This window comes from Grampus griseus, assembly GCF_964374135.1.
Source record: "Grampus griseus genome assembly, chromosome: 11".
NCBI classification, from domain to species: Eukaryota; Metazoa; Chordata; class Mammalia; order Artiodactyla; family Delphinidae; genus Grampus; species Grampus griseus.
Genome location: NC_139005.1, coordinates 39,782,939 through 39,807,165, shown reverse-complemented (window position 1 = coordinate 39,807,165; position 24,227 = coordinate 39,782,939). Strand labels below are relative to the sequence as shown.

General features: G+C 39.3%; 1 protein-coding gene across 1 annotated transcript in view; it reads right to left on the bottom strand.

The window, feature by feature from the left end:
• The window catches only part of SPATS2 (spermatogenesis associated serine rich 2), a 134,996-nt gene that overhangs the window by 3,718 nt on the left and 107,051 nt on the right, over nt 1-24,227 (bottom strand). The window contains exons 6-11 of the mRNA XM_082665095.1: nt 21,335-21,596; nt 19,950-20,129; nt 17,357-17,492; nt 7,822-7,880; nt 2,905-3,014; nt 97-199 (exon numbers count right to left, since the gene is read on the bottom strand). Coding sequence (XP_082521221.1) covers nt 97-199; nt 2,905-3,014; nt 7,822-7,880; nt 17,357-17,492; nt 19,950-20,129; nt 21,335-21,596 — 850 coding nt within the window. The remainder of the gene's footprint in view (nt 1-96; nt 200-2,904; nt 3,015-7,821; nt 7,881-17,356; nt 17,493-19,949; nt 20,130-21,334; nt 21,597-24,227) is intronic.

Below are 24,227 nucleotides of genomic sequence, written 5' to 3'. Positions count from 1 at the left end.
ATCAGGGGAGAAGCCAATCGGCACCTCAGTTTCTAGTTAGTAGAGGGTGGTCTTCTCATCACCATCTCCGGCGCCCTGAATCTCTCAGCACCTCACCTTGTCCAAATGAATCTATGTTCTTCTTTAGGGTCTCTACATCACAGGTGAATCGGGCCACTCGTCCCAGATCCTCGTCATATTTACGTTCACTAACAAAGTGCTGGAGAAAAGACAAAGAAAAGCCTCCAGTGAGACAAACAATATATGTGGGATTTATAGCTTGCTGTAAACAGACGAAACAATTACTTTCAATTGTTTTCTTTTTGTGCTTCAAAGTTCATTACCTACATGGCCATCATATTACCAATGCTGGGTGATGGACAAAATTCAGTCATTTTCCTTAAGGGCCCGAAGATAAGTCCATTTGGGAGCTTTATGAAATGCTAATGGTCATTAGGTGAAAATCAAGAGAAACTCTGGAGAAAGAAGGAACTCATGATGGAGGACCACCTTTCTCTCCACTGTTAGCTACTCTCCCCATTGTTCCATTTTATACACAGGCAGAGGCAGCGGAAATGCTCATAAGTTACAACAATGATTCCTTAATTTAAATAGATGATTTGGTGTTCTCTAATATAAACTTCCTTAGTAAACCCACTTCAACCGCTTTATACAGTAGGATTTTTTAGTCCTTGTAATAGGAACAATTTCTTGAGATGGAAAATCATTCATGTGAAAAGTCAGCTTTGCAAATGAGAAGAGTTTGTGCTGCAAGTAATTTAATCCTTTTAAGCAGACTGAGCTGAGAAGTAACCATCCCCTTGGGTCAAAAACGAACTATGCTATAGAAATAGCGGGGCTAGAAACATGTCAGGAATAAAGTGCTTCTGGGGGTCTATTTCAATAAACCATTTCTAAGGTAGTCTGGAATCATTTTTTCAGATGTACAAGAGAGTGAGAAAGAAAAGTTAAAGGCCTAGATATAATTTAGAAGAACTGAACTCAGAGCAGTCCTCTAACTGGGGGTGGCCTAATTCCACTTTGGATTTTCAAGGGGTGGAATCAAGTGCATCAGAATCCTCGGGCTGCACCGAGAAGCAATAAACGGGAGAGGAGAAATGAAAATTACCTCTGGGACTTGAAGTCCTAAAGCTGCAGAGTATACTGTGACTTAGGAAAGCACAAGAATCTCTATAACAAAGCCTTCAGACATGTAATATCAGTCTGAGATTAATTCTGAAACACATTCTAGGGTTTCCTGAGCCAAAGACATAACAGGAATGACGGAAATAAAATGATCTGGAAATAAGACATTTAAATTGCACAGCACCCACTTCAGTACACTGAAAACGTGGAGAGAAACAGATCCTTAGTCAGCCTGCAGAAATATTTCTAGCAGCTCTTCAACCACGTGGGAAGGGGAACAGATGAAGCCTGTGAGAGCCAGAATTCTTATCTAATTCCAAAGGGGTTTCTGGCTTCTCCCAGATAGTTGAATGAGACTGACTGGCATCAGTGCGAGGAAGACTTTCTATAAAGTTTAGCAATATAGTCTTAGTTAATCAGAAAATGGTAATTTAAAACTTGCATTGTTGGTTTCACTATTTCTCCCCAATATAGACTAAGGGGAAGGAGTGAGAGAATAATAACGCGACATAGGTTTGTGTGAAAGACTGGGTCAGGATGGTAACAGGGATGCCTGTAAGGTCTCAGATGATCTTCCATCTATGCTTTTATTTTACAAAGGCTGTTATATAGCCTCCCCAGCATGTATTCCTCTTAAATATGGCAATAAATCTCACACGTTCAGAAAGAGCAGAGTTAGGGCACAGGAGCAGAGAAGGCCGTACAGTTCACGGTTTAGCAACAATTAATTAGAATGTCAGTGTCCACAACTACCCATGAATAACCCAACCTCTCTCACGTTCCCATCTTAGTCTCAGAAACACTGTTCTTTATATAAGAATTTAAGACATCTGAGTGTGGAATCCAAGTAATCTTTATAAACAGTTTACAATATAATCAACACCTCAAATTGCTCATTTTTCTCTTATAAAATCAGAATTGACCAACCAACTATTTAACTATCTACTAAACACCTACTGTGTGCCAAGGCATTGTGCCAGGGCACTGGAGACACAGCAGTTCCTGTCACTGTAAAGTTCACTATCGAGTGGGAAAGGCAGGTTAATCAAATGCACATACAATTATAAGTGTGCTAGGAAGGCACAAACAGGGGGGACACGTCAGGAAGGATGAGGTCAGGAGTGAGATGTGTGCTGGGAGTAGCAGGGGGAGGGAAAAGAATGTTCTGGACAGATGGAAAAGCATGTGCAGCAGCCCTCACAGGAGGGAACAGCGTATGCCTGTGGAAAGGAGAGCGAGTATGGCTGGAGCAGAGGGGACAAGGGGGATGCTGTACAAAGCACGGCAGAAGGGCCAGACCATACAGAGCCCTACAGGCCGTTAAGGATTATAGCCTATCCTGAAAGCAATGAGAAGTTTGAAGTAGGTTCTGTAATGCGAGGGACCGATATGAAGGGGTGGGGAGGCCAGGGCAGTGGCAAAGAGGAGGAGTGGAATCAGTTAGGAGGCTACCACAAAGTGCAAGCAAGAGATCACTGTAGCTTGATCATGATGGTGCTGGTGGAGACAAAGGGAAAAGGTCAGATCCGAGATTGCGCTGAAGGTCAAAGGGACAGGGTCTGCTGACAGACTGAACTGTGGGAAAAGGAGAGATTCCCTAAGGTTTCCAGCTTGGACACTGGATAGATGACAGTACCATTTACAGAGAAAGGGAAAGGGCCAGGTTTGGGAAGAGGAGATCATGAGTTAAATATATTAGATACAGCCATGAATTATAGAGATTTGCTACTTTAGTCCCTGAGGGTAAGAAGAAAGGCAGAAAGGAGAAGGAGGTTCTACCTTGATATCAGCTCTGAGCTCAACCAGCTGCTCCTCTGACATCCGAACAGCCACATCAGTCATCTTCTTTAGAAGTTCGGCTTTCTTCTGACGGCTGAGCAAAATTTCCACTGTAGAGGAAAGGGAGCATGACTCTTACGGTCTGCTAAATAGGACAAAGAAGAACTAGAAGTATAGGCCTTGCAGTATGTACTTGGACAGCCAAAGGCTTAGCTGCCCACCCATCCAGAAAGTGAAAATACCAAAGGTCCAGTTTCCACCTTCTTGAGGGACTCTGAAGGCAGTTTACATGGTAAATGCTTTTTATGAATCATAAAGACTCATACATCACTTGTCATTTCTCTTTCTCCTCTTCCCACTTAAAAAAATTTTATCAAGACGCATATAAATTAAAACAAAAATATGCACAAGGTAAAGAATACATCTAGAATAAATGGGTATAAAATGAAAAATAAAACCGTCCCTCCTACTTCTGACTTCCAGAGGAAACCACTGGTAACAATTTCTTATGTATACTTTCCATTATACTCTCTGCATATACAATCTCTCTCTCTCTTTTTTCCCCTCACAATGGTCCCTCCTTTACCTTCGCTAGTTTTACTTACTATGTCTTGAAGTTCATTCCTTAGTAATACACTGGATTCCCCTCACTCTGTTTAATAGCCACCTAGTATTCTACTATGTGGATATACAACAATTATTTACCAAGTTCCCTAATGATGGACATTAGATTATTTACAGCCTTTCAAGAAGCATCTTCTCTGGCTTGCTCCCAGATGTGTAACTCAGGTATGGCCATGAAGAATGACAGACAATAAACATTCTCTCAGAGGAGGAAGCCAGGGGTTACAGAGGACAAAGGGCAAAAGAAATCCTCTCAGGAAGCAGATCTAGGGGCTGCCAAATGAACCAAGGAACTTTCTCTACCACTGGGGCAGGGACTCTACTATTCCTGTCCAGTAAGCTTTGATCATTGCATGTCCAAGTGGGAATTTTTACTATAATTATCCTCTTCTCTCCCTATTTATGTAATAACGTTTCTTTCAGGTTATGGGATGCCAGACCACAATATACCATAACCAGAGCTGTTGGAAGATCTGAAACTACCCAGAAGTCCTGGACTTTCAGCTGAATACGTGAACTAGAGGAGACTGTGGAGGTGTTGCCATCAAGAAGGAGGTGAGTGTGTTCTCATTTTGGAAAAAAGAGGACTGCAGGGTAGCTGAGGGGTAGACGGTAGCAAAGCCTGTTAGTGACTGAATATCCATTCTCCTCTATCAGAAGTCTAATGTTGTTGGGTACCAATGTGCTTAGGTAAAAAAAAGCTACATTTCCTGGCTTTGCTACACGTAACTGTATCATGTGGTATAGTTTGGCCGTTGAGATCTAAGCAGAATTCAGAGGCGAGGCTTACTAGAAAGCTCTCTAAAAGAGTCTTAGCCTGCATGTAACATTTTGCCCTTCCCTGACTAGAGCCATAGGATGTATATTTTGACCATAAACACAATGTAAGGATGGCTGGGGAGAAGGATAGAGAAGCCTGGGTCCCTCATATCATTTTTTTTTTTTTTTTTTTTTGCAGTACGCGGGCCTCTCACTGTTGCGGCCTCTCCCGTTGCGGAGCACAGGTTCCGGACACGCAGGCTCAGCGGCCATGGCTCACGGGCCCAGGTGCTCCGCGGCATGTGGGATCTTCCCGGACTGGGGCACGAACCCGTGTCCCCTGCATCGGCAGGCGGACTCTCAACCACTGAGCCACCAGGGAAACCCAGGACTTGGTTTTTATTCTGATTTAACTTTAGTAGCTGTAATTGCACGAAACCTAGTTCTTATTTATTTAAATAGTAGTATCAAGGATATCAAGATACCACTGTGCGTTTAAATGCCATTTTTCGTTTTGTAGACTTAACTGATAATTGGCCTTATTTGTGTGTTTCATCTGAAAACTCAGAGTTTTCCCTGAGTTCTTATATTTTGAAAGCATTAAAAGGTTTACACTAACAGAGATGGATAAATGCTAATATTTAATCTAAGGAAGGTTAAAATTTGCTTTGTTACCCAGAGCATTTCTTTTTTTTGAAGAAGGAATTTTCATTTGTTTATTTATTTTATTTTTTTGGCTGCGTTGGGTCTTTGTTGCTGTGTGCGGGCTTTCTCTAGTTGCGGTGAGTGGGAGCTACTCTTCGTTGCAGTGCGTGGGCTTCTCGTTGTGGTAGCTTCTCTTGTTGCAGAGCACGGGCTCTAGGTGCTCGGGCTTCAGGAGTTGTGGCTCGCGGGCTCTGGACCACAGCCTCAGTAGTTGTGGCACGTGGGCTTAGCTGCTCCGCGGCATGTGGGATCTTCCCAGACCAGGGCTCGAACCCGTGTCCCCTGCATCGGCAGGTGGACTCTCAACCACTGTGCCACCAGGGAAGTCCCCTCATATCATTTTGGAGATGCCCTACAGCCCTGGACTGCTTACCTCTGGACCTTTCATTTCATGAGAGAAAAAGAAGCTCACATTTCTTTAGGCCATTCCGTGGCATGCAGTCAAACTCAATTCCTAACTTATACACAGAATCCTGTAACCTACTGAGAAACTAGCCAAATTTACGTGAGAAAAAAATAGAATTTTTAAAGAGCTACATCAGGTGTAGAGCTGAATGTGTTTAGCAAGTTTACTTAGTCCAATTTGCCACATATATGCCACCCATGGGCTGCTCATGCCCATGTCTGGTTAACCGATAAGGGCACACTTTCCCAATAAGTTAGGAACATGCATACAAAAGTTTCTCAATACAAAGGCCCAACAAATACAAATGATCTGTTGGTCTGGCTCCCAAGATAAAACCTATTTGCCATTTGTATCAAATTCACTTTCTCTCAGCTCCAGCATTCTAGGATTCTAAGATAAAATTACAGATCTCAAGATGTGTCAAGTAAAGATTTCTACACATATCATATAACTCAGAGGGCCTAATTATATGACCTTGGACAACTCACATTTTTCCAAGGAACTTGTTTCTTCGTTTATGAAATGAAAAAAATAAAACAAAATAAAATCCAAAAACCTAACTCTCCCATAAGGTTGATATTAACATAACATATGAATGAGTGTGAAAAAACTCTCAACTGTGAAGTACTATGAACATATAATAAACTATAATGTGTAAAGAAAAGAAACACCTTTTTGATATTATTGGTAAATGAGTAATTACATTAGTGTCATTGAGAACTAGGATTTTTAGCATGAGAGGGGTGGACTGTATTTGATAATTGATTGACCATGAATTGATAACTGGTTGAGGCTGGGTGCTGGGGGTTAATTATATTAGCCTCTCTATTTGAAATATGTTCAAAATTTTCTATAAAAGATGTATTTTAAAAAGCACCTTCGGACTTCCCTGATGGTGCAGTGGTTAAGAATCCGCCTGCCAGTGCAGGGGACACGGGTTCAAGCCCTGGTCCGGGAAGATCTCACATGCTGCAGAGCAACTAAGCCCGTGCGCCACAACTACTGAGCCTGCCCTCTAGAGCCTGCGAGCCACAACAACTGAGCCCACGCGCCCTGGAGCCCACGCACCGCAACTAATGAGCCCACGCACTCTAGAGTCCACCTGCTGCAACTACTGAAGCCCGCGCGCCTAGAGCCCGTGCTCCGCAACAAGAGAAGCCACCGCAATGAGAAGCCCGCACACTGCAATGAAAAGTAGCCCCTGCTCACCACAACTAGAGAAAGCCCGCGCTCAGCAACAAAGACCCAATGTAGCAAAAAAAAAAAAAAAAAAAAGCACCTTCTTCTCAACAGTAAGGACTATGTCTTTTTTTTTGGGGGGGGGCTATGTCTTCTTACTAATTTTATTTTCTCTGAAACTTCAATTTCAAAAAGAGAACACATAGGTACAAGAATGGACTGAAACTGTCACCGGAAATTTCAGGATATACCACTCAATTTAAATGAAATCTCACCTCTGAAAAACAATGGATAGCATCTCTGTTATATACTTAAAATTTCATTAAAATGGATCAAAACTGAACTCAGCTCAGTGCTTCAAAGCTGCCTCCTCTGGCCCATGACCACAGACACAAATGATTTAATTGTGAGTCATCATCTCAACCTATTTCCATTCTCACCAGTTTGAGAGTCGGTTAAAAGAAACAACCTTCCTAATTACAAATCTGGCATTCAATGCACGAAGGAAAAACTGTTGAAAAGTCCCAAATCAATGCCCTTGTACAAGGTGCAGTTGGCATTCCTTTCTTTTCATATAGCTGTGTATCTTTAACCTAACCCTTAATAGAAATGACAGAAAACAGATATCTCGTTCTTCTGTATAAAACCCCACAAATTATCCAAGTTAGACTATTCCTCCAGACTCCATTTTAGTAAGCTTTCAAAGAACCCTCATCATGGGTATCCTGAACCTTCAATTAATTGACTTTTTCCCTACCCAATGATAACAGACACTGAGTGAGGTTTCTACAACCTGAGAAAACAAAGGAAGTTCTGAGAGAGGTAATGACAGGAATGTATACACTAATTGTAGGCAACCTGGTGATGTCTCCTCTGATTATGCCAAAGGTTTTTTTCCAAGTAGAAAAAAATCCAATGGAATTGTTCAATCACTGGAGGAAAAAACAAAGTAAAACCCAGGCACCTGCAAGATACTTTATTTTCCTTAATTCCCTTAATTGGTGCTGTGGTGGCAGACACCATGAAGTAGTCTCTGAACTCTATATTCAAAATATTAAAATTTGGCACTATTGAAAAACAGGCTCTTGTAAAGTTGTTTCACCTGAAAGGATTCCTATGCCAGCATGGTACAACTGCTCAAGACTGTTTAACCAAATATATAAACTCTTATTGTGGCATCTATATTGAGCTTTCGTTATGGGGGTTGAGAGGCAGGTAATAGCTTTAATAAAGATCAGTCTTACTTGCTTCAGCTTTCACTTTGTCCATTTCAGCAAGCAATGCCACTTCTCGATCCATTAAACTAGGAAGGGATGACAAAGGGAAAAAAGGTTTGATCAGAAACTCAAACAGGAACACAGCACATTGTTAATAGTGGAGAAAGACTTATGAGTTTGTTCCCTGAAAGTATACTACAAAATAAACACTGTATATACCACATGAAAATCCTATCTCACCCTCAGCAAAGACTGTTTGAAAGTTTCCACTAAAGAAACCTAATTCCCTTTTATTTCTCTATATTACAGTAAACCAGTAGCTACTCATCTAAGAGTTGAGAACCAGTAGATGGCAGTAGCAAGCTACAAAACATTTCTTGGTAAGTTGTGCTAAAGCGGAAGTCCTCATGGAAATTACATATTTCTACATGTGTGCATACTTTTTATTTTATATTTTGGTCTATAAAATTGGACAGCTTTGCTTCTAATGAATTTTTACCAGGCAACACTCCTGCTAGGGCAGGATAAATTTACCCACGATTAGGATTTATAGCTCTTCAACATTTTAGCACAGTTGCACCAAGTCCACTGGTGCTTTAGTCATAAGAATGCAGAGTAGTTAAAAGACATACATATACTGTGCTGGTTTCAGGTAAACGTTTAATAGTAATCCAGAAAAGATGGAATCAAAGGTTTCTGGAAGGCTTTTTACAGAAAAAGAACATTAAATGGTCAATTAGAATTTTCTCCACTGCAAATGTAAATGGTTTGTATGGGAAAGCTTTTCTATGTTCTTAGATAAGAGCCCACCACCTTCAGCGAACATATAAAGAAATAACAGGCTGCCCTAGGATTAAACCTCTGGATGAAAATAATTTTCCTTACCATATCAGTTTTGCTTAGTGGTGGCAAACAAACAAAACCCCAAAAACAGAAACACAGAACTAAAACTTTAATACCTGCACACACAGGAAATGTTCCAAATCTCTTCATATTTGAAATTCATTCTAATTTCTCCTTTTGAGTGGGAATATAACTACAGCGCTACTGAAAGTTCTCCTCTTGTTTCTGGTTGTAAAACTAATCACACACATATGCATATATATATACACACACACACACACACACACACACATAGACACACACACACAGTCTAATTCAATTTAGCTCAATATGTTGTTATGCTGGCACAAAGTAGTTAATATGGAGACTATAGTGAGATATACAAAAAAGTATAAGGCAGGGACATTTCCTCAAGGAGCAAAATCTGTTACAGTAAAGTGCTGGAGAACACAGGTTTGATAATCATTATGCATGATGTTAATACACAGACTTGTAAAGAAACAAATTTGGCTGGCATTATTAATCCCAAAGCACCAGACTAGAGAGAAGATACAACTATTGTGATAGGGTAGCAATACTTTTGCTAAGAAAGCATTCCCCAAACCTTGGCAAATATTTTGCTCCAAGAACTCTAGCAGCATTTGGAATACCTAAAAGGCAAAACAGAAGCACATCTGAGACAGGAGCTACCAGGCTTCGAGTTTATCATTACCTCTTCTGCCGTTGAATCACCTTAAGATGCAGACACTGTGTCCATCAGATGACAAATTTGTCTCTGACAAAGCTTGTGAAATGTTTATTAAAAGAGCTCAGCAAACAAGTAAGACTTTTGCAGCTTAACAACCTTTATTATGAAAAAGTAGAATGTCACATGATACTTTTTCAGCAAGGAAAAAAGTTCTGCACTGTCACAATAAGACTTTTTTGTGTCAGTATGAGCTACTACATCGCGATGGTACTTTTTTTTCCCTGCAAGAATGATTAGCATCCATTTACATAACCTTTGTCTCTTGAATAACTCATTTCTTAAGAAATTCACAGGGCAGTGTGTGAGCAACTGTATGACCACATCAATTAAAAACAAAACAAAAGCTTACCCTTTCATGCCAAAAAAACACTGAAAAGCAGTAAGCACTTCTATTTCTTTTTGTTTGTCATGTTACCATCTATTGATAACACCTACTGAAAGGTCCTGTGATGTCAGCCAAGCGTTAAACAGAGGAATCTATTGGCTAACTGTTGGGATATTTTCTCAGAGAAAAGCCTGATGAATCTTGGCAATTTTTCATTAAATTTTTTACAAGTCTTTAAAATGGAAAAATGAATAAATGTTAAATCATATGTAGTGTAAGTGCCCGACGATTAGCTTTTTTGGTTATAATGTAAGTGCCCAACATTAAGCTTTCGGTTGCCGACATTCATAAAGAGCCAGGCCACCCCACCTATGAGGCTCCCCTTTTAGAAGGCCCTGGGAGACCCAGATAACTGACCCACTGGAGTGATCCTACTTTTCCTTCCCATGCTTTCTTGCTCTTATGTTTTAAATTTACTAATAAAGAACCCGCAAAACCCTAGGCACCCCACCCTCAACCCCAATAAAGGCATGACCCCAGGTCTGTACTCTCCTTAGGCACACTTTGCTGTGTGGTTCCAGGCATGCCATGTAGCCTCCACGACTTGTGAGTAATAAACCTTGTTTTTTTCTTCGAAATGCCCTGAGAGTTGTTGCTGAGGTGCATGTGGCAATCGTAAGAACCACAAGGGTCAGTCCACCACAACACTGGCTCATAGGGGCCCAGGTGAGTGCCCCCAGGCATTCCTAGCTGAGAGCGTCACTAAAGATAGGCTGACACCAACACAAAACACTATTAAGAACTTTCTTAAAAGTACATCACATAATGTATTACAGTTTTGTAGAATAACTGTATTTTAGGTAATTAATACTAAAGCATTTAGGGATGGCCATGTTATGTCTGCAACTTCCAAATGGTTCCACCAAAACACACACACACACACACACACACACACACACACACACAGCAAATACACCGATCACTGTACTATCCCTTCAACTTTTCTGTATATTGAAAGTTTAAGTGCGGAAACATGCGCATCACAAAATAAACAGAGAAGGTGAGAAGAGTGCAAAGGTGGGAAGTAGGCTAAGCATAAGATAAATAGCAGAGGCATTTTTCACAATTAAAAATAGTAATTTACTGTAATACAACTTTCTGACAATGAGGAAACTTAAGCTAAAGTTTCCACCTGTTCTAAGCTGTATGGCGGTCCCAGTATGGATCTGTGGCCAAGAGATTCAAAAGTACCTGTGGTTTGAGGTAATAGTTTTCAGATGCCATAGCTACAAGCAATGAGTCCTCTCAGAGAGTGATGAAAGGCTCATTCAGACTGCCAGACTTTCTGTTACCTTTCTTACTCAGTACTTGAGGGTACTAAGCTTGCAACTGTTCTGTCAAGGCTTTCCTGAATGGAAATACATGATGATGAGCATCTGAGAACACTGGACTCAGAAACTGATAATGAAAATCCACTAAATATTGCTGGGACTCTGTTTAGAAAGACACTAGGTCTTATTAAGCCTGGGCCTCATACAGCATAGAGAATTTCCATATCCTTTCTTTGACCATGAAAGATGGTTTTGGACGTCTTGTCACTGTTAAGGAAAAAGACTGGTAAATGTCTGAATGTTCTCTGTTTCCTTCTCTCCTTACCAAGACTTTTTACCATCTTCACATTTCCTCAACTTACTCTAAAGCTTTTGCGTAATTTAGTTGGTCAGAGTAGTTGTTCCCGTAGCATCACCATTAATATCTCTAAGATACATTATATATCCATCATTTGAAACAAGCCCTTTAATTAATATATTTAACATGTAGCTTATTGATTAAAGCTATTGCCTTCAGTAATTCCTTGGTACCAAAAAACTGTGAACTGTCATTTGTTTATGGTTGTTGCATTAGAAAACAATGTTATAATAGAAACGACGCCGGCAATTCCTGACCCAACTAATTATTTCAAGCGTTTATACTCTAAACCGCTCAATAATGTTCTTACAAAACATTTGAACTTGATTTTATTTGCTGAAAACCTAAAACCTATTTATTCTAATTCCACTAAAGCAGAAATCCAAGCAAAGAAAAGCCAATGCAAACACCTTTATTTCTCTGAAGACACTTCTCCCTTCTCAGATAAAACAACCAAAAAAGAGAATTTTCAGTAGTTTTTGTGAGCAGAGAATTAATGATGCTTCAAGTGTTTCATAAAACGCCGTATTCCCAGCACTGGTTTTATGAGTATGGTACACACATCTGGGCTCAACATAGAAACAACAAACACCAGTTAGGCAGCCAGGTCATTTTGTTGAGCTGAACAATTGGGGTAAAATGAATGGAAAGAATCAGCTTATTAAATCAAATTTGAATCTTATGAAAACTCGGTTCCTCTTTGTTAGGAGGCCTTTACAAAGCATGTAATGTAATTTTCATATTTCAAGAATCTCAAGTAGCTTTTAAGACGTTAGAATGTGGATGGATATAAGCTGTTCTTGTGGGACAGGCCCTTAATGGAAAACCTTTCTGTTCTTCTCCAGTGGTCAAAGCATCTCGATTCTACAGTAATACTAGAGACCATATGATTCGATGATATTTTACAATATGTTTTGGGAAAAAGAAACAGTAGCAATCTAGATTACCAAGGAGCTCATTGTTCAAGTTTCTAGCTGGTAAGGAAAAATAGTTGGAGTGTTAAGCCACATAACGAGTGGCTGACTTGATCCTAGACCAGGACTTGTTTTTTTGAACCTTCTCTCTGGATATGATAGCAACGTCTAAAGGGAGACATATATGGACTAGGAAGGCGAAGACTGAAAAAATAAAGGCAAACAGAGATACCTGGTAAGACATAAAAAAGGAAGTATGATATAGTGGAAAAGTATCACTTAATAACAAGTATGACTTTTGGCAAATTATTTTTTTCTGTGCCCATTTTTTTCATCTATAAAATGAGTATAATATTACAAATGATATTGTTATATATAGATATTGTGCATAAAAGTTTCTGACATACAATAATACCTCAATAAATGGCAACAGCAATTATTCTTATTTCTGTACTCATGTTGATTTCTCAGTTTCAGCAGAATATGTTTAGTAAAATGCCCTCATATTACTCTGGTAAATCATTATATGTTCCAGATCCACTGTCTAGAAATTCTTTTTTTTTTGCCACGCCTCACAGCATGCAGGATGCTAGTTCTTGGACCAGGGATTGAACCTGTGCCCCCTGCAGTGGAAGCGCAGAGCCCTAACTACTGGACCGCCAGGGAAGTCCCTTTTTTTCTTCTTTTTTTTTCCCGATGTGGACCATTTTTAAAGTCTTTATTGAATTTGTTCTTCTGTTTTATGTCTTGGTGTTTTGGCCGTGAGGCATGTGGGATCTTAGCTCCCTGCCAGGGATCGAACCTGCACCCCCTGCATTGGAAGGTGAAGCCTTAACCACTGGACCACCGGGGAAGTCCCTAGAAATTCTTAAATAAACACATACACATACTAACACAGTGCAGGCAGTTATAAAGAGGTGAATCAAAGATAATTTAAGTGAAAAGAATACACTACAAAACTACAATCTCACTATGATTATATCTATTAAGATTACGCATGCTTATAGATAATGGAACACAAAAAATAAAAAATTAATTATGTGTTAAGGTGGTAGAGTTATATGACTTCTATTTTTTTAAAAACAATTGTTATAATTATGGGAAATATAGTAAAAATAAGAGGGAATAAAGGAAACTTAAAAAAAAAGAAAAACAAAATTCAGATTCCTTCATCAAACGCTCTCCTTCTACTTTAGCCTCTGACTTATCTCTCACTACTTTCAACTATTGCCCCTTAGCTCTAGCTACACTGTGAAGTCCCTACATGTCCCTTCTATGCCTTCGCTTATATCATATCTCTTAAAGGATCCCTGCCCTTTCTGCCAGTGTAAATTCCACGCGTTTTCAAGGCTTGATAATGATTCATTTCCTCCCAGAAATCTTTTCTAATTGACCCCCTCCACAGTAACCTTTCTCTTGAAATCTTCATGCCTTTCCCACAACTAAGATCTGACCTGAAGAATATCTGAATTGCAAGTCACTCCAAATTGTGACTTAAGAAGAGTGATTTAGGCCCTTATGAATTACAACATAAAAAGAACATTAAATATTTTGGATGGAATGGTCCTTCTTATAGTTTTGTTTTATTGAACTAAAAAAATCCTTTAAAGATGTTCATAGGCTCAGTCAAAATCCTGGTCCTCTTCATTCTAACCCTATTCTATAACAACTGAATTCCTTAGTCCCTAAATTCCCTGCAGTGGGGTTTCTCTGTTACACAGCCTTTAAGCGGAGGAGGAGATAACATATGAGATATGCACCAAGAGTCTCTAGCCTTCTTCTCAAGCTTTAGTGGGGAAGTGAGCCATCAGTGATGGGTGGGATGAAGAGCATAGGTTACTGGGAGTCAGAACACACAGATTCAAATACTGAGTCTGCAACTTACGATGTCATGTTAGGCAAATAGCTTAACCTAAGACTCAAATTCCTTTTAATAGTAAAGTAAAATATAAAGTTCCCTCTGCACAGGACAGAAATCTGGATGAATAAATCAGATAGTATGATTGAACATGTTTGGCACTGTCAAGTAATCTTCGTATGTTATTTAGTTATTTTCACAGATGGTTCAAGGGTTAGAATTTTAAATCAAAGAATATTGAGAACCATGGAGGCAACTAGTAGAAATAAGATATCAATGTACTAAACATGTGAAAACTGAAGAATAACTTAAAACTAAAGAGTGCTAGGTACCTTTCTGATAACACATTATAACAGTAGCCCATTCCTTTATTTCTATGGTTTTTAGACATTTTTGAAAGTGCTTTCATTCATAAAATTATTTTCTAAATTTTCAGCATCTCTATAGATGGGCTTTACATTTAAGGATCTAAAAGCCTTTGTTAAGTTTATTATAAGAAGAAAAGAGAAGCTCAAATAAAAGGAAATAACTTTTCTAAGGTGAATGAGGAATCAGCCAGGAAAAACTCCAGTCTTAAGCACAGGCGTACATTGACTTTATGTGCTGTAGAATCCCAAATTTATTAGCCATTTTCTCCTTTTAGTAAGTACCTTTTGACTTTCAATAAAACAGAAATTTTATTTAAAAGGCAGGCTGAGTGTGTATTTTGTTGGCACTTTTCACCGACACATATTATGACAACTGTACGAAGTAGTTTACACACTCCAGCCTCATGTTCTACTTCATGCCCTACTCCTTAACAGCCTTAAACTTGTCAGCTAGGAGCTCCAACAATGTGTCAGACAAATTTTATTCATTAACAAGAAAAGTAAACCTGGGTCTAGAGATGATTATTACTGGATCACCAATAAGAACAGATTTGACGTTTTACATCCTGGGACGCCTCTGCTTTTACCTTCCCACAGGTAAATGTCAGCTTTCATTTGGCCTCGATGGGAAAGCAGTTGTCGGCATAATTCCCCTAATGCCCCGTCAGGTGTAATGTAATCTTACCGTTGCAAATCTGTTAGAACGCTTTTCTTTTCTCTTATACTGTAACCAACACAAAAAATGGCTTCCTAAGTGACATTAACTCCAAGCTCCGGTTCAGTGCCAAAAGGAGTTAGCTCACCTGCCAATTATATCTTGACGTAGAAATTACAGGGGCATTGAAATAAGCCAGTTTAAAAACCCAATCATCCAGAGAGAAGGCTTTACACCAGCAGAAAAGGGCAGGTAATGTCTTTCCTCAAGTTAAATTGACCTGGTTTCTACGCCTGCTAATCAATCCTAAATACACAGTTTCTAGGCAGGAAACCATTTCATTTGTCATTTATTAAAGGAGGCTCCCCCTGACTGGGTTCCAAGTCAACAAGGACTCACAAATCTCTCTCCCGGAACTGTACTTCCTGGTTCAGGCTGGTTCTGAATGGAATCAGATCCTGTGGCTAAGTAATCAGTACACTAAATAATCATGGAGACCGGAGGTTTGTCAAGGCAAAGTTGTGATGCTCTACTCTTAGCTCTTTATTCTTTTCTTGAGCCAACAATATCTGATATGATAATAATCCAGAGCAAAGGGCATGGGGCTTTCTCCCAGAGGGTCAGGAAGAGGAGAAATCAGCTACCTAGAGAAATTTCCAGGGGAAGTTAGTTTATTAAAGGTGAATTTTGGAGAATTGGTTGGATTTAGATAAGCAGAAAATATAGGAGAGCATTATTAGGCTGGAAAAATGGCCTTAACTAGTATATGGAAGAGGAAATGTGTACGTTAAGTTTTGAGACGAGTAATCTGGCTAGAGCAAAAATGTATAGAAGAAAAACTGAAGATATGACTTTGAATTTCTAGCTATAAAACCTGAAAGGGGAAACTCGGGATTCAGGACAAAGCATGGGTAGACTAGCAGATGAATTATCCTAAAAGTACTTTTTGGTTCGTGGGCCACTCTACACTTTGCAAATGATAAGAGCCGTGGTCAGCAACTTTCTGGAGGCTTTATTCTACATCTTTGTTAATTCACTCCCTTCTTCAATTCCACAGAACAGGAGGACTGAGGCTACCCACACTCCCTCTATCTTTTGTCTGCTGTGGCATGAAGTGACCAGACTAAGTTTGTGAACAGAGACATGGCTGAATATGACCTCGGGAACCAGCCCATAGACAGGCAAGAAAACGGATGGACGGTTGGGAGGAAGAGTGGTGCAGGTCCTCCCTATTCATGAAAACTTCCTCTCACATTTCAGATCCACGCAAGTTTTACAAGTAAGCAGAATGGACAGTCTTAAATCCCCAAATATCAACCTAGCTGCTTGTCTTCCTATCATTTTACTTAATTTGGTCCTTAGGTCTTTTCCATTTTCAAAAAAGTCCCTTATAAAATGCAAATACTCCCCCGAAAGGAGTTATGGTTTAAAAATTAGTTACCACTTTACTATCTAATAGTTAAAACAGCTTCAGTGTTCTAGAAAAAAATTAGAATATATTTCTCCTCCCAAAGATTCTCTAATCTATAATCAAATATATTCGATAAATAGCTCCCTCTTGTAAATTCACAATGCAGATTAGCACTGAAAAGGCATTAAGAAGTCCAGTAGTAAAAAAAAATTTAAGTATTTTCAAACCTCTTTAACTACTAAACCCTATTTCCCCTACAGAACACATATATTTTAAGATAGAATTTTTAAAAACAAGCTTAAAAAACACAAAATTAAAATAAATCAATGATTAATAATAGGGCACAGAAGAGACCATTAGGGTGGGATGCATTAGGAAAACAAAGACATCTTTTCTACTTTATAACTTTGTTCAAAAACATCATGTCATTGGTTACAGATTCCTCGTTTAAAAGACAGACCCTAATGTAAGGATGCATGACCTACTCTTTAATTATTTGTCCCTTTCCGAACAATGTTAATATTAATTTAGGCCCATTCCTAAAGCATTATGAGTTCTCTCTACCACTCATTCCCACACTGTGACCACAAGTAGAATGAAGCAGAAAGCTAAACACAGCATAGGATTTTTAAGTCTTTCTCCACTATGTAGAGTAGTTAAGAGTTTGGAATTAAAGAATTTGGTGAATGACTAACCATCTTTTTTAAACGATCATTTTCGTGCTACTGATATCAAAAGCAACGTAACTTACCAGCTCTGCAATTCAGCAAAAGCTTGTTTCATTTTCTTAATGGAAGCATCCATCTCTTCTTTAACTACAACTCGATATCGTGCAAGAGACACTGTGCAGCGCTGGAGGTCTTTCACAGATTTTTCAATATTAGAACCTTGAAAAAACCCCAATAAAAAAAGGAGCACAGGTGACTTGAAAGCTGGATCTGAACACCTAAGCATGTAACGTAACAAATGTCACATGGACTAAGAATACTTCCTAAATGGCCACACTCCTCAACAAAAAACTAATGTTTTCATAGATTTTTTTTTTTAAGTAAGTATTATAGACAAGATGGAGTAATAGGAATCGGATTTACCCTCCTGTCTTAAAAAACTTCAGACACACACAAAATATATGAAACAGTGGTTTTCAGACAATGAACAATAGGCAGAGTACTTCTCACCCACTACCCCCAACCCCCCTGCGAAGAAAACAGACACAAAAGAAGTGAGGACTGTGACTGCCCCAACTTACTGCCATAAGAGAGTTTCCAGGCTGCAATGCAAGGAGGAGAAATCCGAAACTGAGCCTGGAAGTCTCCCTGAATTGAGGGGACAGAGTTGAGAATTCAGTGAGGCCAAGGTGGCTAGAATTCTCAGGGCAGAATACTGGAGAGCAGAAAGCTACACAAAAATGAAAAAATTGTACAAAGACCTACAGAGGATTCTGAGTGCATGGGTGTGCAGAAACTACCCGATGTTTCGGGTAAAAGAACCACTGGAAAGCAGCAGGGGGAATAATCCTCAGAGCTTACCCAGACCAGGAGTAGTTCATGTTCATACCAGCCAGAGTGGGGTACCAGGTAGAGTACTTAGAAGGGTACTGCCTCAGTAATTAGCTCTAGACTAAAGGTTGCTCTATTTCCATCTAACAAAGCTTAAAAAAGCAAGCTTCAGATTGTTTCCAAGTAACAGTCCCAGAATAAATCACAAGAATATTTAAAGAAATATAAAAATATCTAGCAATCAACAAAGAGAAATTCACAATGTCTGGCATCCAATAAAAAATTACTAGAGGCAGAAAAATATGACTGATCCATAATGAAGAGAAAAATCAATGAATAGAAACAGGTGCAGAAATGACACAGATGTAGAATCAAGTAGATAGGACATCAAAGGAGCTAATATAATCAGATACCATATGTTCAAGAAGGTAGAGGAAAAGCCTAAGCACGTTAAGGAGAGACATAGAAGATATTTAAAAAGACCCCGACTGAACCTCTACAGATGAAAAAAAAAAACCAAAACACACAATGTCTGAGATGAAAACTACACTGGATTGGATTAACAGCAGATTAAAAACTATTAAAGAAAAAAAGATTAATAAATTTGAAGACGTCAATTTTAGAAACTATCCAAAATGAAATGAAACACAGAGAGAAAAAAAACTAAAAGAAAACCTATGTCAGTAGGTACCAAATTTTCAAAACTCTCTAAATAACAGGATTTAGTGGAATACAATTCACCATGCAGACATTACAAAACTGATAAAGTTCTTTCTCGGTAGTACAGTTTGAAGCATTGTATGTGGGTAAGCCAACACTGGAGATAAAGATGAAATACATTTACCTACCCAACACATTTTAACCAGTTTCTGAGAGTTCTGTTAACCTTTTTATATTCACCAATGTCAAAATTATTACAACTGGTAGTTGGAATAACTGATCTAACAAATGTATAATGTGCCAAGATACAGATTTTCAATTTTTTATTTAAATCCTTCCTCATCTCAACTTGATTTCTTTAACATCTACCTAAAAGCTTTCAAGCCCTGTGCCTTCAGTTTTGCTTGACTAAACAGTCTCAGACTTGCCTTTCTGCACCAAGTTGAGGACTATATTAGAAAGATGAAAAAGGAGAGCCTCGCTAATTAAGTTTGGCTCATGTGGAATAAATAATTCAATAAAGAGCTACAGGTTACAAGTGTCTTTTACATTTCTCTGTTTCATTTGTTCAGGTGAGTGGACTGCCATGCTTAGATGTATGGCAGAAGGGCTATTATCTCAATCTGTTTAATTATTGGCTGATTATTTAAATAACTATTATAGTTTAAAAGAAAAGCAAATGGCTATCATCAGTCAATGCTAAGTAAATGCTTAAGAGAAAATGACCTTGTTTAAAGCTATAGTCTTACAGGTATCAGTAAGAGCATGAAGTTGTGAAGAGAAATTAAAATATTTCTTCAAAGTGTCATTTCAGAGATGGCAGAGCTTTCTACTGTTGAGTCAACCAGGACATAAAAGTGAAGGAAATAGCACAGAAATGTTGCAGTAAAGCAAATAAAACAAACACGTTAATGTTAGCAGAAAAGTCATCCTGGCATCCTTGACTTTCGCTCACAAAAACGATCCCCATTATTGTAGCAAGACTGTACAGCATCTAAACTACTATCAGACTCCAACTGTGTACCCAAAACGGGGAAAGGGTGGGTAGACACTGCCTGGAAAACAGAAAAAGTATTACCTGCTGCCCATTCTGAAACCTTACCTATGAGAACAAAGATAATTTGCCCTCTTGAGCTAAAAACACAGATTTTATTGTTTTCTCTCAAAGGAAGGCCTCTGACTTACCTAGCTTTTTGTTGGTGGAAGAGAGTGGAACACCTTCCATTCCTAGATTTGAAAGCTGAGGTCCTATGGCAGGTCTTGAGAGAGATTTGGCAGCATTTCTATTCTGTTGAGAATTCTGAGCAGAGTGCACAGTCAAAGGCCTGGACTCAAAATCAGAGACACCATTCTCCAGCATGGATCCTGTCAAAGGAAGCGGCCAGTATATTAGAGCACAATTTAGGGGTCAATCAAGCAGTCTAAAATATACACAAAGAAAAAAGGTAAAAACGCGCCAAAACGATGCCTCTTTAAAGGTTGTGAACAGAATCAACTGACAAAATAGAACAAAGAGCAGAGTCAGTGAGGCTATGAGTGTTATCTGGCTTAGCCCTAAAAGGCATCCTAACTGAAGAGGAGGGTGCTTTGTGAACCCATCTCCAGACAGGCTAGCTAATTCCCTGTACCTTGGTAACTTCCTTGTAGTTCTGGGCACAAGAAAGTGAAGAGAGTCAATATCACCACCTTCTGACAAGCTTCTGTAAGTTATGTCGAGGAAAAGATTTTTACACTGTCCCAGGGAAAGAAGGGTTTTAAAAGCTTTAGGGAATAGAAAGGGCAAAGCGTTAGGAAATGAGAGGAAAGCTAGTTCAGAAGAAAATGAAAGCCATTGACTATCTCTGGTTTGTTTGAGGTGCTATGTTTTTCTCTAAGTCTTTGTGTGTGTGTGCATGTGAACTAATCAATAAAAGAACATCTGAAAAGTACAGCATAATTTTAAAATTGGCATTACATTTATAAAGCCAGCAGCAACAGAGCAAGTAGAACTGGATTAACAAACAAGTAATTAAAAAGCCTATCTTAAAAAATATATTCCCAGCACTCATCAAAATGGTTAATGAAACAAAATGTACAAGATACCTGAATTTACAAATAAAACTAACCTTAATTCTTTACTAAAAAACAAATGTGGGACTAAAAAAACCAACAGTCTACTTCTAATGAAAGCCATGGGATTACAGTTATGCTTATATATTCCTCATTGCGTTGGGTTTTAGAATAATAATATCAACATCAACTCATCATCATCATTTTCCTTAATAAGTGTGAAATTAAAAAAACACCTTAAGGTCATGTTCTGTAATGTCTAAGTACTACGGGACTATTAAATTAGAAGATTTCCATAAGGCTGATTTAGACTAAAATTAAAATATGAGACAATGGAACAAGAATTATATTTTTCTAGGCCTTTGATAATTACAAAATGTGACTCTTTCACATGAGAGGTAACAAAACTAAAAAGTAAAAGACTAACTAGATTTAATTTATTGATTGGTTTCTCAACCAGGAAGCCCCTGTATTTTTCAATAGAATGGAACTTTTCAAAGACCTGTTGTTAATGTACTCACCTGTTCTATCCAGCATATCTTGTGTGGCAGACTCAGGATCCTCCAATTCTCTGGCATCTATTGAAAGTGCCTCCATACCTTCACTGAGTGAGTCCACAGATTCAGTATCATTGATGGCACCGTTGACATGGTAACCATTAATACTACCTTTCTCTGAGGAAGGCGCAGACTGTTCCTCTTGAATGGAAACCAGTTTATTGGAATCTGGGATACTGTTACTTGGTTCTGCTGCAGGTTTTGGTTTGCTTTTCTTCTTTTTGTTCTAATGGTTATTAAAGATTTGAAAAAAAGAAAAGAAAAAGAACACCCCCCACAATCCAGAGAGGTAACTCCAGCTACCCAAAGGCAACCAATGTTACCAACTTCTCATTTGCTCTTCCAGAAACTGAACACATTTTTGTATATGTTCAAGTACTGACTAACATAACTATGTAAGATACTTTGGATAAACTCAGACACATAAAAATAAAATATTAAAGCATGGCAAAACCCACCATAAGAAAGATCAAAAGATAAATTAAAAAATGTGGGGGCTTCCCCGGTGGCGTAGTGGTTGGGAGTCCGCCTGCCAATGCAGGGGACACGGGTTCGTGCTCCGGTCCGGGAGGATCCCACATGCCGCGGAGCGGCTGGGCCCGTGAGCCATGGTCGCTGGGCCTGCGCGTCCGGAGCCTGTGCTCCGCAACAGGAGAGGCCACAGCAGTGAGAGGCTCGCGTACCGCAAAAAAAAAAAAAAAAAGTGGGAAAAAATGTGTAATATATACAAAGAGCTAAATATAAAGAGAGAGCTCTAACAAAAAACAAACAAAACAATAACCCGACAGAAAAAGTGGTGTAGGATATAAACATGTGGAATGAAGTGAAACTTCAGTCTAATAAAGACAAATTAAATCTGCACTGCAGAGGATGCTGCATCAGAAATCTGTCTCCCCACCTAGACAACAATTACACTGGCAGAATCTGTCTAACTATTTTGGAACTCTGGAGTCTATTGAAGGCTTATAATTTCCAGGAGAAGACTTGGATGGTAAATTGTGGTTAATTTCAGGCAATTTCAGTTCTGAGCTCAGTAGCAGATTCTCACCCTCCCACCCCCAGCTAGGGAACAGGCAGCTGTGCACCTGTTCTTGGAACAGCTGGCACGTAGCTTGCTGAAGCGAGGGTAGTCAAAAAGGAACCTGTCCTTCAAATATCTGGGATCTGTGTTGTGATCACTGACTGCTGCTTTTGATTACAAAGGTAGAGACAAAGAGGTAGGCAACCACTGTTGTTGTACCTCCTCCCACTGTTGCAAGCCCCTACCCCTCTGGCTGAAGTGACCTTCAGGGGAATTAAAGGGGTGGTCCCCTTCCTCCCCACTTCATTTTTCTTTATTCCCTTTTGGGAGCCGGACATCAAAGACTAGGACGTTCAAAAACAACTTCATATACAGAAAAAATTTCAAAGTAACCAATGCATGCCCAGGGAAAGGCTTAGAAAAGACCTGAGAAGACCTTAAGTTTACACCTTAGGCTGACCCTTGGTTCAGAGACAGCTTACAACAATTTAAAAATATAATAATAACAAAAACCAGCAAATCTGGAGAAAGGGGGAGAATCTGATTTCCAGAGTGATCAAATTATGAGATTCAAATGTCTAGTTTTCAACAAAAAAATCACAAGGCACACAAAGAAACAAGCAAGTGTGGCCAATACAAAGGAAAAAAATAAATCAACAGGGCTTCCCTGGTGGCACAGTGGTTGAGAGTCCGCCTGCCAATGCAGGGGACACGGGTTCGTGCCCCAGTCTGGGAAGATCCCACATGCCGCGGAGCGGCTGGGCCCGTGAGCCATGGCCGCTGAGCCTGCGCATCTGGAGCCTGTGCTCTGCAACGGGAGAGGCCACAACAGTGAGAGGCCCCTGTACCGCAAAAAAAATAAATAAATAAAATTTAAAAATAAATCAACAGAAACTTTCCCTAAAAACGACCTGTTGGGAGATATATTAAAGAATTTATTTAGTTTTTCATCCAAAGATTCACTTTAATTATGTAAACTTGGATTCGTAATATGTTCCTAAGCTAGCAGTTTCTGTAATGAGAATTTTTTTTTCCTCAAATGCCTAGTGCATTTTTTGTTTTGTTTTTGTTTTTAATTTAAAGACTTTAAAACAACAGTCTTAAAGATGCTCAGAGAAATAAAGGAAGATGTGGGAAATGTCAAGAAAACAAAGTATGAACAAAATGGAAATATTAGAAAACCTAAAAAGAAATCAAAAGAGAAATTCTGGAGCTGAAGAGTATGATAACTTAAATTTTTAAAAAATCACTAAAGGGATTATTCAAAGGCAGAAGAAAGAATCAGGGAATTTGAAGATAGCACAATTGAAATTATTGAGTCTGAGGATGAGAAAGAAAAGACTGAAGAAAAGTGAACAGAGCCTAAGGGACCTGTGGGGCTCTATCAAGCAAACCAACATAGCATCGTGTAAACTGGAGAAGGGGAGGAGGGAAAGGGAAGAATGTTTGAAGAAATAATGGCTGAAAACTTCCCATATCTGGTGAAAGACATGACTGTAAACATCCAAGAAGCTTAATGAACTCCAAGAGACAGTGAGACACACTGTAATCAAACTTTCAAAAGATAGAGAATCTTGGGCTTCCCTGGTGGCGCAGTGGTTGGGAGTCCGCCTGCCGATGCAGGGGACGTGGGTTCGTGCCCCGGTCTGGGAGGATCCCGCATGCCACGGAGCGGCTGGGCCCGTGGGTCGTGGCCGCTGGGCCTGCGTGTCCAGAGCCTGTGCTCCGCGACGGGAAAGGCCGCAGCGGTGGGGGGCCCACGTACCGCAAAAAAAAAAAAAAAAAAAAAAAAGATAGAGAATCTTGAAAGCAATAGAGAAACTACTTGTCACACAC